Source organism: Rhineura floridana, chromosome 14 (genome assembly GCF_030035675.1).
Source record: "Rhineura floridana isolate rRhiFlo1 chromosome 14, rRhiFlo1.hap2, whole genome shotgun sequence".
Taxonomy (NCBI): Eukaryota; Metazoa; Chordata; class Lepidosauria; order Squamata; family Rhineuridae; genus Rhineura; species Rhineura floridana.
Window position 1 is genome coordinate 14,209,211 of NC_084493.1, and position 12,879 is coordinate 14,222,089.

At 44.5% G+C, this 12,879-nt stretch overlaps 1 protein-coding gene across 6 annotated transcripts in view; it reads left to right on the plus strand.

Annotated features, from left to right (window-relative positions):
- Nucleotides 1–12,879, plus strand: part of ADAMTSL3 (ADAMTS like 3) — a 300,162-nt gene that overhangs the window by 243,233 nt on the left and 44,050 nt on the right. For all 6 annotated transcript variants that reach the window (XM_061594994.1, XM_061594995.1, XM_061594997.1 and 3 more), the window contains 3 exons: nucleotides 1,242–1,434; nucleotides 3,962–4,141; nucleotides 6,011–6,164. In XM_061594994.1, the coding sequence (XP_061450978.1) occupies nucleotides 1,242–1,434; nucleotides 3,962–4,141; nucleotides 6,011–6,164 (527 nt within the window). The remainder of the gene's footprint in view (nucleotides 1–1,241; nucleotides 1,435–3,961; nucleotides 4,142–6,010; nucleotides 6,165–12,879) is intronic.

Genomic DNA, 12,879 nt, shown 5'->3' on the forward strand with positions numbered 1-12,879 from the left:
CGTTCCAGGAGACATGTGGGATAGCCTTGGAAGCCAGTGCTCTAACTGTGATGTAGTACACCAAGCAGAGCAGCTGACTTGACAGAAACCCCCGCTCTGCATCCTGCTGGCTGCAGTAAGGATTGTGCTGCAATCCTTCATAAGCCTCACCAGAGCTTGGAAAAGTTACTTTTTTGAACTACAACTCCCATCAGCCCCAGCCAGCATGGCCACTGGATTGGGCTGATGGGAGTTGTAGTTCAAAAAAGTAACTTTTCCAAGCTCCCCACACATGCCTGCTCAACCACTTTAATTTGCTGAACTGGCACCGTTAAAGGTGCCACATAATGCTTGTTTCACATTTGCAAGAAGCTGGTCTGTTAGTGTGGGAGCACCTCCCTGCCTCCCTCCCTGGAACTCCCTGCCCATTGACATCATTTCGGCACCTGCTTGAAACATTTTTCTTTAAGCAAGCCTATCCGGACATGTAGAAACTGAGATCAAAATCTGTATCTTTTTAGCTTACTATTGGTTTTAATTATGTTTTGAACGTTTTTTAAATACCTGTTTGTATCTGTCTTTTATTTTAATGTTTGAGGGGTTGTTTTGTAAACTGCTTAGAGGTTTTATTACAATCAAGCAGGATATAAATTTTGTTAACTAAGTTAATAAAGAGCTGCTGCTTTGGCCCCTCTCAGTCTGTTTCTTAGCCGCAGCCATTCCTTCAGGCTGCAGAAGAGAGAAGGAAAGCAGGACTATGCCAGTGATTCTGCCAAGAGGCCAACCACCTTTGACTTCCCCTCAGCGGTCACCTAGTACTTGCCATTCAAGTCAGGCTACCTGAGCTATTAGCTGGTCATTATCAGAACTGTAATTTTAAAATGCAGTGCCTGGGCTGGCTGGCTTTCCTCTTCACTCCCCATCCCTTTTTTCCTTGTGTGTCGTTTCTTTTAGATGACTGTCTGTCTTACTACATCATCATCATCATTTTGTTTTAATGTCAACCAAAAAACACTCACAGATCTTTGTCAGCTGTTCTGGGAGCCTTTCCTGCTTAAAAACAGGGTAAAAGATAAAAATGTGTCACATAGTTAAATAAATGTGCCTTGTGCCATGCATAGTGAGTGCTCTGAAAGAGAGGGAGCGAGAGAGCAGTTCTGGCCTTTGCTTTCTGTGGGATCGTTTATCAAAGCAGCTCCTTCTGTCTTGTCATTCCCAGTGTTGCTTGCTTAGGGTGCTCTTTTGATAATCTCTTGGAACAGGTGGCAGGTGGGGCCCTGGAGACAGTGTTCTGCCACTTGCGGTGTTGGAATCCAGACAAGAGAGGTGCTCTGCCAGCAACCCAGAGGATCAGTTGTTGGGTCTGAAAACTGCAAAGACAAAAAGCCTCACTCTTTGCAAGCTTGCAACCAGATTGATTGTCCCCCAGTTTGGCATGTTGAAGAATGGCAACAGGTATGATGGGTTAGGGATGGGGAACCTGTGGCCCTCCAGATGTTGCTGAACTCCAGCTCTCATCAGCTTCAGCTAGGGATGTTGGAAAATTCCAGTGAAAATGGGAATGGGAATTGCCGATACTTATTTATTCATCCCACATCTGGAACAGAAACCAATCTAGTGAATAAAATTGCATTCTGTGTCCTTTGCATTGAAATGCATGGGGTGGAATGATGAAATGACAATGTAATTTATTATGTAAATTACGTAAGTTACATAATTTCACCGCAGCAGACAGCGAGACAAATAATGCCCTTTTTTGGCAGAAGACGAACTGCAGAGGAATGGAAACGGTGCTGCATGAATACAGGGTGGAATGGAAAACTATGTTGCAGTCCAACAACATCTGGATTTGTAGTCCAGCAACATCTGGAGGGCCATAGGTTCCCCATCCCTGACATAGAGTAACCTCCAAATAGAGTTAATGCTCATTGTTGTTCAGATGCTGCTGACAATGCACTGTTCCTGGAGCAGAAGTGTCTTCAATCTTCATTTTTTCAGTAAATGAGCTTTCTAGATTAAATAAAATATTTGAATTTCAGAGGCTTTCCCTGGATGAAAGGCACAGTCATTAGGCCTATTTCACAGAAATGCGAGACAAAATGGTAAACCTGTTGTACCAGTTCAGGCTGAGATGCAAGATCACATAATTTGATACTTAATAAAAACCAAGTTGCCTACATATATGGGCCCTTAAGGCGCAGATCTGGGCAATTCTTGGATCCAACTTTGTCCCTGAAGGTCCAGGTGGCCACAGTGGTTAAGAGCACCTATTTTCAGCTCTGGCTGGATTGCCAACTGTGGCCATTAATTTGCCATAGTGACCTATGGTCTGGTAACCTCATGTTTAGGCTACTATAAAGTGCTCTGTGTGGGGCACTGGAGCCTTAAAGTCAGTCCAGAAGTTGCAGCTTGTGCAAAATGTAATCACTGGAGTGCTGAACAGTACATCAAACCAGAGTAATAAATCATTGATTCTCAAGAAACTGCACTATCAGGCCCAATTCAAGGTCTTGATGCTGACTTATCTAATCATAAAGAACTTGGGGCCCTAACACGGGGAGGGATGCTTCTCCCTATATCTACCAACAAAGGCCTTGTGGGGAGGCCCATCTTGCGGTCCTGCTGATAGTGCCGCTCACTGTGCAGTGGCCTGAGATAGGCCTTCTCTGAGGTGATGCCCCACTTGTCAAACTCCCTGCCTTTGGATGTGCATCCATTAGCCCACTATTGAGTTTTCATCGTTGAGCACCTATTTACCGAGGCCTTTGGCTGGTATGGATGTTTTGGTTGAATCATCCGTATCACTCTTAGAATTTGCCATACAGGCCTGATGAGTTGAACACACTTGGTTTTATCCGTGTTGAATGGTTAACAGTTTTAAGGATAGTGTTTCAATTGTTTGTCATTATTTTGCAAACCGGTCTGTGATATTAATTGGATGAAGGGTGGTCTATGAATGAATGAGTGAGTGAATGAACGAATAAATAAAAATATACAAAAGCTAGCGTATCAGGGAGAATGTTAGGTTTGAATCCTTCTCTTCAATAGGTAGTGTTTTTTTCTGTACGGAGAGAAGTTTTTTTAAAAAAAAAATGGTGGAACATTCATTCATGTGATCTCCTGGAAGTCCATTCAGCCCAAGAATGGCTCAGCTAATGTTTGCATGCACTAAGGGCCAGCGGGGCTGTACAGCTGGGGCTGCATTGCTCTTCCGGCTTCTCGACACCGCACATTGCTGGTCGTTACTGAGAGTAGGAGGGGCAAGACAGCGGGGAGCTTGCACCATGCTGAGCTTCCCACTGCCTTGCCTCTCTCCCTCTCGGTAACCAGCAGCAACGCACAGTGTTGGGAAGAGCAAGGCAGCGCTGCTGGCTGCTACTATGTGTATATGTCAGGCAGGGGTGTAGTTGTCCAGGGTCTCAGTGGGTTGTTAGACCCCTTACTTTTTTGGTAGCAGGATCCCAGCATGAGCCAACCAGTGTGAAAAGGGAGCGTGTTAGCCACAAGAAAGAGTCCTTGTCCTTTTGTGCTGATTGAAGCCAATCAGAGTGAAAGGAGGTGAGTCGGCCCCTGAGAAGACTCTCCTCAGTAGTTAACACACAACCTCCCCTTTCATGCTGATTGGCTCCTAGGGATTTCTATTGTAGTTGAGTGGATTCAGAGATGACACGTAAAGCAAGGGAGATAAAAGAAAGTGAAAATGGGTGTAGCTGTTAGGGGCGTAGTGTGACTATCATGAAGGGATCCTGTACTTCTGAATTTGCCACTACCCCACTGACGCCAGGCCTCAGATACTATAGAGATTATCGTAGCCAAGCAATCCAAGCAAGTGCAGCTCTGGCCTAAACCATTTGTGCTAATCTGACCCTAACCACCAAGGTGTTGCGTTTGACAACTGTGACCAGAGGCAGCGCCATGAATTTATGAAGAAGTGTCTGTGCATTGCCCTGATTTCTCTTAGTCTCTTCCTCATTTTCCTTAGTGTTCCCATACATGCGGTGGAGGAACCCAGAATCGTAAAGTGACTTGCCAGCAGTTGTTGATGGATGGAAGCTTTCTGAGACTCACTGACGAGAGATGCCATGAACCTAGATTGTCCACTCAGAAACCTTGTGCGAAAACAGACTGCCCTCCACAGCTGATAGTGGGAGAATGGTCTAGGGTGAGTAGCTTGAAACAGGAGTGAATGTCAAAGATGCATCTACAGCAGCCCCTCCCCTAAGTTCAATTTCTGTCAAATGCTCTCTGATGCACACCTATCTTAATTGTCATGGTCAGATCACTATCTGGTGAAAATGGACCTCTTATTGCCACACACCCTCCGCAGGGGGCAGGGACCGATTCAGATGGTCCGCCCCAGATGCCTGATGGAGCCAATTGGATTCCTGAATGCGCTGGGAGATTTGGAGCTGTCTGAAGGCCGCCCGGTCGAAACCTTGGTGACAGAGTAGAATAGGGAGCTCACCGGGGCAATAGACCGGGTGGCTCCGAAACGTCCTCTCCCCCTGAATAGAACTCAGACCGCACCATGGTATACACCACGGTTGCGCGGTTTGAGGCAGGAGGTGAGATGGCTAGAACGCCGGTGGCGGAAGTCTCGCTCCGAGGACGATTGGACACTGGTTAGAGCAGCAATAGCAGCCTACCAAGTGGCAACAAAGGCAGCAAAGAAGGGCTTCTTTGCTGCCTCTATTGCATCCGCAGAATGTTGTCCCAGGAGGTTGTTCCAAGTGGTCCGAAGTGTGGTCGGTCCAGCTGCCCAGGAACCCATGGAGCACTCTAAAGCCTCCTGTGACGCATTTGCGAAACATTTTGCTGATAAAATCGATCGCCTGAAGAGCGTAATTCCGCACGCCGTGGACACAGGAAGCGGTCCAGAGGCGATCAGTTGCGATCCGGTCCGGTGGGATCGGTTTCAGCCTCTTCCCTCTGAGGAAGTGGACAAGGTGAGACCGACCACTTGTTTGTTTGACCCTTGCCCCACGTGGCTCATTGTGGGCTGCAAAGAGAGACTGAGCGAAGGGATCATGGCGGTGGTAAATGCTTCCTTGGAAGAGGGTGCATTACGCTGCCTAGAGTGGCCGTTCATTCGGCCAGATAGGCGGCCTAAAAATAAAATTTTATTATTATTATTATTATTAATTAGGGATGGACGCGAAATTCTATTCAGTTTGTATTTCAAGCCAAATGTATCAGATTCTCTGTTACAGAAACAAAACATCCTTCGAAATATTCACACATATTTGAATTTTATGATGCAGTTTCCCAACCAAGCGATGTTGACAAAAATGTATAGGGAAAGTGTGCATAAAAATGAATATATGAATGAAAACAACATGCGGAAATGCATTACATTAGGAGAAATTGCTTGCAAAAATGTGGACGTTAGTCAAAACTGCCTACAAAAATGTGCTTATTAGGAGAAATTTGCACTAAAACACTGAAGAGTTTTCATGAGGATTATTTTTCTAAGAAAATTGTAAATTGCTGCAGAAATGTGGAGAACCGAATTTAAGATTGGAACAATGAGAAACGGAGAGAACAGAAACGGACAGATCTTTCCATCTCTAATTTTAATTAACAAGGGGATCCCTGTGACAGAGCAGTCCTTGACAACGGTGGGGAACAGACCTCCTTTATTTAAAGTTAGTACGCATGGAGCATGGATCCTCCGTGGCACAGAGTGGTAAGCGGCAGTAACGCAGCCAAAAGCTCTGCTCACGGCCGGAGTTCGATTCCAACGGAAGGAGGAAGTCGAATCTCCGGTAAAAGGGGTCGAGGTCCACTCAGCCTTCCATCCATCCGTGGTCGGTAAAATGAGTACCCGGCATATGCTGGGGGGTAAAGAAAGGCCAGGGAAGGAACTGGCAATCCCACCCCATATATACGGCCTGCCTAGTAAATGTCGCAAGACGTCACCCTAAGAGTCGGAAACGACTCGCACTACAAGTGCAGGGACACCTTTACCATTACCTTTTTACGCATGGAGCAGGACACCAAATTCACCTTGATTGCTTCATTTCTTTTGTAGTGCTCTGTAAGTTGTGGCGTTGGGGTGCAAAGAAGGAAACCCACCTGCCAGAAGCTCACAGCCAAAGGCCAGCATGTCACATTAAACGGATCTATGTGCAGTGACCTCCCGGTGCCCCCACTTTCAAGGCCTTGTCGCATGAGTGCCTGCAACAGTAAGAAATGCTCTTCCTGCTTGCCTGGGTCCAGATTTACTATTATTATTACCAAACTGCGTGTAGGGTATGCTTTACAAAAATAGCACAACCGCACCAATGCGCGACCCAGATTTTCTGAATGCTTGAATATTCATTCCATATTTGATCTTCCATATACAATTGACTCATTGCAGGGAATCAGTATTTGACAGTGGCTTCATACACACCATCCATTTAAAGCACATGACGCCCCCCAAAGAATCCTGGGAACTGTAGCTTGTTAAGGATGCTCGGTGAGGAGTAAACTACAGTTCCCAGGATTCTTTGGGGAAAGTCATGTCCTTTAGACGTACTTTAAGTGAATGGTGTGTATACAGCCAGTTTCTGACTGAAGACATGCAGTAGCAGCCAGTATCTGGGAGCCAGCTTTGGTGAATTTGGTGTTACCTAATCGCTGTTAGGGTGGTTGTTATTGTTCTTTACTTTGCTTACAGGCTATCTTTCTCTCTGAAAGTCAGCCTAAATTTCTATCTATACACATAAATGAGCATATGCAAATTTCATACACATTTGTGTCAGGGGACTATACCTTTTACGGACCTAGCAGTGCTCTTGCTTTTGGGACTCGGGAAGGTTGTTGGCAGAGATGGATACAAGCAAGTCAGTAATTCTTCTGCAGCTTAGATCTGAGATCAAGAAGAATTCAGGGATTTTTATGAGCCCCTGAAATTTATTTCCAAGTTTAGCTTAAGGAAGCTGCCTTAAACTGAGTCAGATCCATTGATCCATCTAGCTCAGTATTACTTACACTGACTGGCAGCGGTTCTCCAGGGTTTCAGGCAGGGGCCTCTCCCGGTCCTACTTGGAGATGCTGAAGACTGAGCCTGGGACCCTCTGTATGCAAACTAGATGCTCTACCACTGACCTTTCCCAAAGGAACATGAGACATTCCCTTATACCAATGAATGAGACCAATGGTCTATCTAGCTCAGCATTGCCTACACCGACTGGCAGCAGCTCTGCCAGGTTTCAAATGGGGGACATTCCCAGCATTTCCTGGAGTTGCCAGGGATTAAGCCTGGGACTTTCTGCTTGGAAAGCAGATGCTGTGCCACTGAGCTACAGGACTCCCCTACACATTTATGCAGTGTAGTTCAATTTTATGCATATTTACTCAGAAACAAGGCCTGCATTCCAAAGTAAGTGTGCATAGGATTTTAATCTTAGTACTGTTATTATTAAAGTGATCCAGTGTGCGCAGGAGTTTTTTTCTTTCTGTCTGTCTTTCCCATTTTCCCTCATTGCTAGAAGTCTTGAGACGGGTGTCTACAGTTTGATTATGTGGTTGTTTTTGAAAGCGCCTTTAAGGGCAGTAAGCGTACATGTAAAATAATAACTAATTAGGCATCTGACTGGTCTTTTGTGCAAACAGGTAATGGCTACAGTCCCGAATGTGCTTGCTCTGGCAGCGGCAGAACCCTGCTGAGCTCAGTGGGGCTCTGCCAGCATAAGCACATTTAGAGTTGCAGCCACTGTGTCTGCATGTGAAAAAAAAAAATCCATAAGAGTCGTTGCATTGCATAGATGTGCAATTCCCCAACCTAAATCCATGTATTCCTTTCATGTTTTAAAAGAGGGGAGCGAACTTTAATATCATTGATTTAATATTGGAGGAAACTTGGCAAAAAACGTATTGTACATAAGGTCCCGGATCCGTGCCAAGCCAGGTTTCTTTCTTTTTTTACTTACCCACTCCCCACGAACATCAGTCCTCCATGCCATATCATCGTCTGCTTTTGAAAGCTCCCATAGTTCCAAAAGCGTTTTGGCACCATGTCCGTGCTCAGTGGGGGAGCTCTAGCCAACCCAGGTGAGAGGAAGTGCTCTTTCACCCAACACCATTGTCAAATGATGGAACTTGCTGTTGAAGGATGTGGTGGTGGCCACCTGCTTGGAGACTTATAGAGAAATGCATAGCAGCTGCTAACTGTGATGACTAAATATAGCCTTATTCAGAGGCAGTGCATCACTCTCTGAATGCCAGTTACTGGGGGACAAACAATGTTGGGAGGGGGCTGGCACATCCCACTTGTAGGCTTCTCAGAGGCATCCTGGCTTGTGACTGTTGTTACCCCAAGGAGCCTCTAGGTCTGATGCAACAGGACTCTTCTTACATTACTATGAAGAGTGCGCACGTGTGATACATGCGTTTATCATACGCACACTCTACATCTGATGCAACAGAACTCATATTATTATGAAGAGGGCACATGTGTGGTGCATGTATTTGTCATATGCACAGTTTACATTTTAGATGTGTATTAAAAACAATCTTAGGTAGAGACGCAGAAAAAACGAGAAGCATTTTGCAGTGCATCTGCTGTCTACTTGTGGCATTGTTTGGTCTAGAATGGGCTGTTTGGCTGGGGAGGCCTCGGGGTATGAATATATAGCTTTTGAGGAAAGGGCTCGACTATATGACCACTGGGAGCCCCTTACAGTATATAGGTGGTGGAGACAGGATTTTCTCTGAACCACTGATCACCTGGGAGGCCTTGTGCCGCTGCTAATTGTTTGGAGACTTGAATTAAGAGACAGGTTAGGGACAGTGAACTTGAAGGAGGTGTAGGTCCTCAATGCAAGCATCTCCTTGGGTTTTACTGCTTTTTCTGGCCGCTTGGCTGAATGCCTTAGCTTTGCATTAAAAACCACGCAGCAAACAAAATAGGAGCTAGCATAACTATTGGTTCAAACTTAACGCAAAACGTCTTTTCTTGGACTTGGTTGCCAGTTAGCATGCCAAGATCCTGAGATACAAAACACCATTTTAAATAAAGCTCCACGGACTTAAAGGAATGTCCTTGGCACGGCATTTAATAAAACATTTTTGAGCTGCAAATATCTCTGAATTTAATTAATTGTGGATATTTGTGTGGCAGTGTGTCCAATCTCACAAATTGCTTGGTGGAGAATGATGTTAAAGAAATATTGTTAGCTTCCGCTATCGTAAGAAGGAAAGTCATAGGGAGAAACAGAAAAGAGTAGGGGTGGTGATTCAAAACACATTTTACAAAAGGGAGGACACTTTGAAATAGTCATCCCAATTCAGTTTCTTGAGCTGCTTATGGCAAGGATTTAGATTAATCTCTATCTCAGAGCCGAGCTACACAATCAGCAGAATCATGTCACAAGCTCTTGTTGGACTATACCATATCAGATTGCAGAGCGAGGTCACGGGATCAAATGCTCCCCATAAATAAATAAATTCTTGCATATAGATAATTAGTACTTCAAGGAGAAGGCGAGGCTAGAACCATGACAAGCTCATTTTCTTTGTGCAGGATCTTGTTCGTATGGAGAGATATGCAAATATTCAATGCCCCACCTAAAGCCAGGAACCAGAGCTATACCTCAGTCCCATTAGAGCTATACTGTATGACTCACTATATGATTATGTTGCTTGGCTCTGAAATTTGACTTTGAATGGTATCTGTAAGAAAGATAAGGAGACTATATGGAAGATTTGTTCATTCATTCATTCCTGGGTCTTGTACCCTCGCCTTCCTCCTATCAGAGCTCAATGGCTACCAACAGTCTTAAAAGCACAAACATCATAAAACAGTCAATTAAAACAATTCAAAATGATCAAGAAATCAAAAGCAATACAGCAGGTAATAAATTCGGTTGTTATCCAACGTAGCGCTAAGTTGAAATCACTTAGAGGTATATTTGTTCTGCTGGCAAAATGTTTTGTGCCAGCAGAAAATTATTGCATAAGGAGAATGCCTAAGCAGGTTGATGGTGACTTTGTTGCACAACAGATAGAACAATCTGTTGTGTGATGAGCTTTTGCTAGTGCAAGTGCTGTGTTGGATTCCTCTTTTGCACTGCATGAAAAGTCACCCATCTGCTAGCGCACGATCCCTTATGCTAGTGGACAGAGAATGCCGGATGTGGCCCAATGTTTCTAGTGCCGCAGCATTGACAGTAATGACCTGCATCAACCAATGATCTGCCTTAGGTACAAAGGAAGCTGCCTTATGCATGTAGCTCTGTTAGTGCAGTGTAACACAATGGACTTAGACTGAGCTGAAATGGACTGCCTTCAAGTCGATCCCGACTTATGGCCACCCCATGAATAGGGTTTTCATGGTAAGTGGTATTCAGAACGGGTTGACCATTGTCTCCCTCTGAGGCTAGTCCTCCCCAGCTGGCTAGGGCCTGCTCAGCTTGCCACAGCTGTACAAGCCCGCCCCTTCCTTGTCCGCAACTGCCAGATGGGGGGCAACTGGGCTCCTTGGGACTATGCAGCTTGCCCACGGCTGCACAGGTGGCAGGGCACGTAATCCCTGAGCCACTCCCTGTGGGGGTGATCTTTAGCTGTCCCTTGACACCCAGGAGACACGAGTGGGGATTTGAACTCACAGACTCTGGATTCCCAGCCAGGCTCTCCTCCCCACTGTGCTATACCAGCTGTTAGACTGAGCCAACTCATGATCAAATCCCTGCTCATCCAGAAAGGATATTAGGGGACTTTGGGCCATTCACTGTTCCTCAGCCTAACATAGGATTGTTGTGAGTATAAAGGGCAGATCACGGTTTCAGGTTTTTGGCCAAAGGGTGGGGTAATTCTTTTTTTTTTTTTTAAATGCCATTGAAATTAATGTCCTTAAAAACCACTTCAGTTACTTGTGGAGTCAGACAGGACCTGAGTTATAAGCCCTGTTAAGTCAGCAGAGTAACTGATTTGTTTGGCCCAGGATCTGACCAATTATATCATTGCTGTATGCCACCGTGGTACATTCTTTCATTCTTCGGCAAAACCCCTGTGATTTATGTTTTTAGTTATATGAGGGTGGTTTTTTTCTGACCACAGGCTTTCAGAGTCACTTGCAAAGTTTAAAAAAAAAAACAGGTAAAAAGTCAGTGCTAAAACAATAAAATAGAATATGAACAAGCGAAAACCATAGAGAGCCAGTACAACCAATCAATCAAGACCCAAAGCCCGGCGGAATAAAAGAATTCCTGTAGCCTAAGGGCTGTAGGAACCTCCAGGGAGGAAGGGATGGAACGTAGCTTGGTGGAAGAGCATGTGCTTTGAATGAAGAAGGTCCCAGGTTCACCTCCTGACATCTCCAGGTAGGGGTGAGAAAGACCATGTCTGAAACCCTGGAGAACCACTGCCAGTGGACAATACTGAGCTAGAAGGACCAATAGTCTGACATCACAGCTATTCTGGGGGCATTGTGGGAAGTTAAAACAGTGGCTTCTAGCTGCCCGGGATGGTGGAGAAATTGATTCAGTTCACGCTTGCCTAATTTGCACTTTCCGAAACAAGATGTGGACTGAAACACGACCATCCTTCAAAATTCACACTTCTCTGAATTTTGCAAAGCGGTTCTCCAGCCAAGAAATGTGTACAAAAATGCATAGACTAGGGTAGAGTATGCATAAAAACGCATATATTAGTAAAAGTAGCATACAAAAACACATTATATTAGGGAATAGTGCTTTATACAGATATGTATATTAGGCAAAACTGCATACAAACATATGTATATTGGGATAAATTTGCGCTGAAATGCTGATGAATTTTCATGAGGCCTTTTTTAAAAAAGAAACTAATAAATTGCAACCGGATGTGGAAATGTGGAGAACCGAACTTAAGACCGGAAAACTGAGAAACTGAGATGAACCGAAACGGACGTATTTGCCCATCTCTGTTCAGAGCACAGTTGCTGCTCTGGCTCCAGGTTGTTGTTATTTTTAATTAAAAATTGATCAGGTAGTTGGAGATGGCTGCTTGAGACCCCAGAGAGCTGCTGCGATCCTGGACTAGATGTAAGGCCACTCCTATGTCCCTAAAGGAGTTTCACAACCTTGGAGTCCCTGCTGAACCTATCCCTGCACCAAGCCACTGCCAGGAACACCTGCAGTGTCACCAAGGCACAAAGTGAAGCCAACAATCTTAAGAAGTTATTCTTTTCTGGCAAGTTGCAATGCAGCTGGTGATCCAAAATGTACATGTAATAACTGTCTTTCAGCTCCCCAAAATGCAATAGTTTTTCTCTCTCAAACATGCCACCTGTGCAAATGCAGCAGACCAACAGACTGACACGGTCTCAAGTCCTGCTTTATCAATGAGAGAAGTAATCCAGGACAGACATTCTTTAAAATAAGCAGCCGGGGAGGAGGGGAGAGAGAATGACGGAGAAGTCTTGCCTTTTACGTGCTTTTGCACATACTCATAACTATTGCATCTATTCTTTGTTGGAATAGTTTAGCGTAAACACAGAACAGCTCAAAGATATTTAAATTTTTAAGTCACACTTGCTCTGCATGCATTCTAGACTTTTGAAAATGAAAATGGGGACAACTGGAGCATTTCCATTAAAACAAATATTTTTGAGATGCACCGTTGTTATAATAAAGCACACTACTTTCAATGAACTCAGAACCTTAGGCAATTTATTTCTTGTGCACAAATGGCACAGCTGACCCGAGCTTGATAAATACGCAACTCTTAAATCAACTCTGGTGTCCTTATTGGCCATAACTTGTTAGCCAAGATTTATTTATTTAAGGCATTTATATGCCACTTTTCAGCCAGACCTCACAAATCGACTTACATTTATTTATTTATTCAAATATCTATATACCTCTTTTCATTTTTAAAAAAGTGATTTACAACATCTACAGACACAGAACAAAACCATATATAAATTTAAAATCT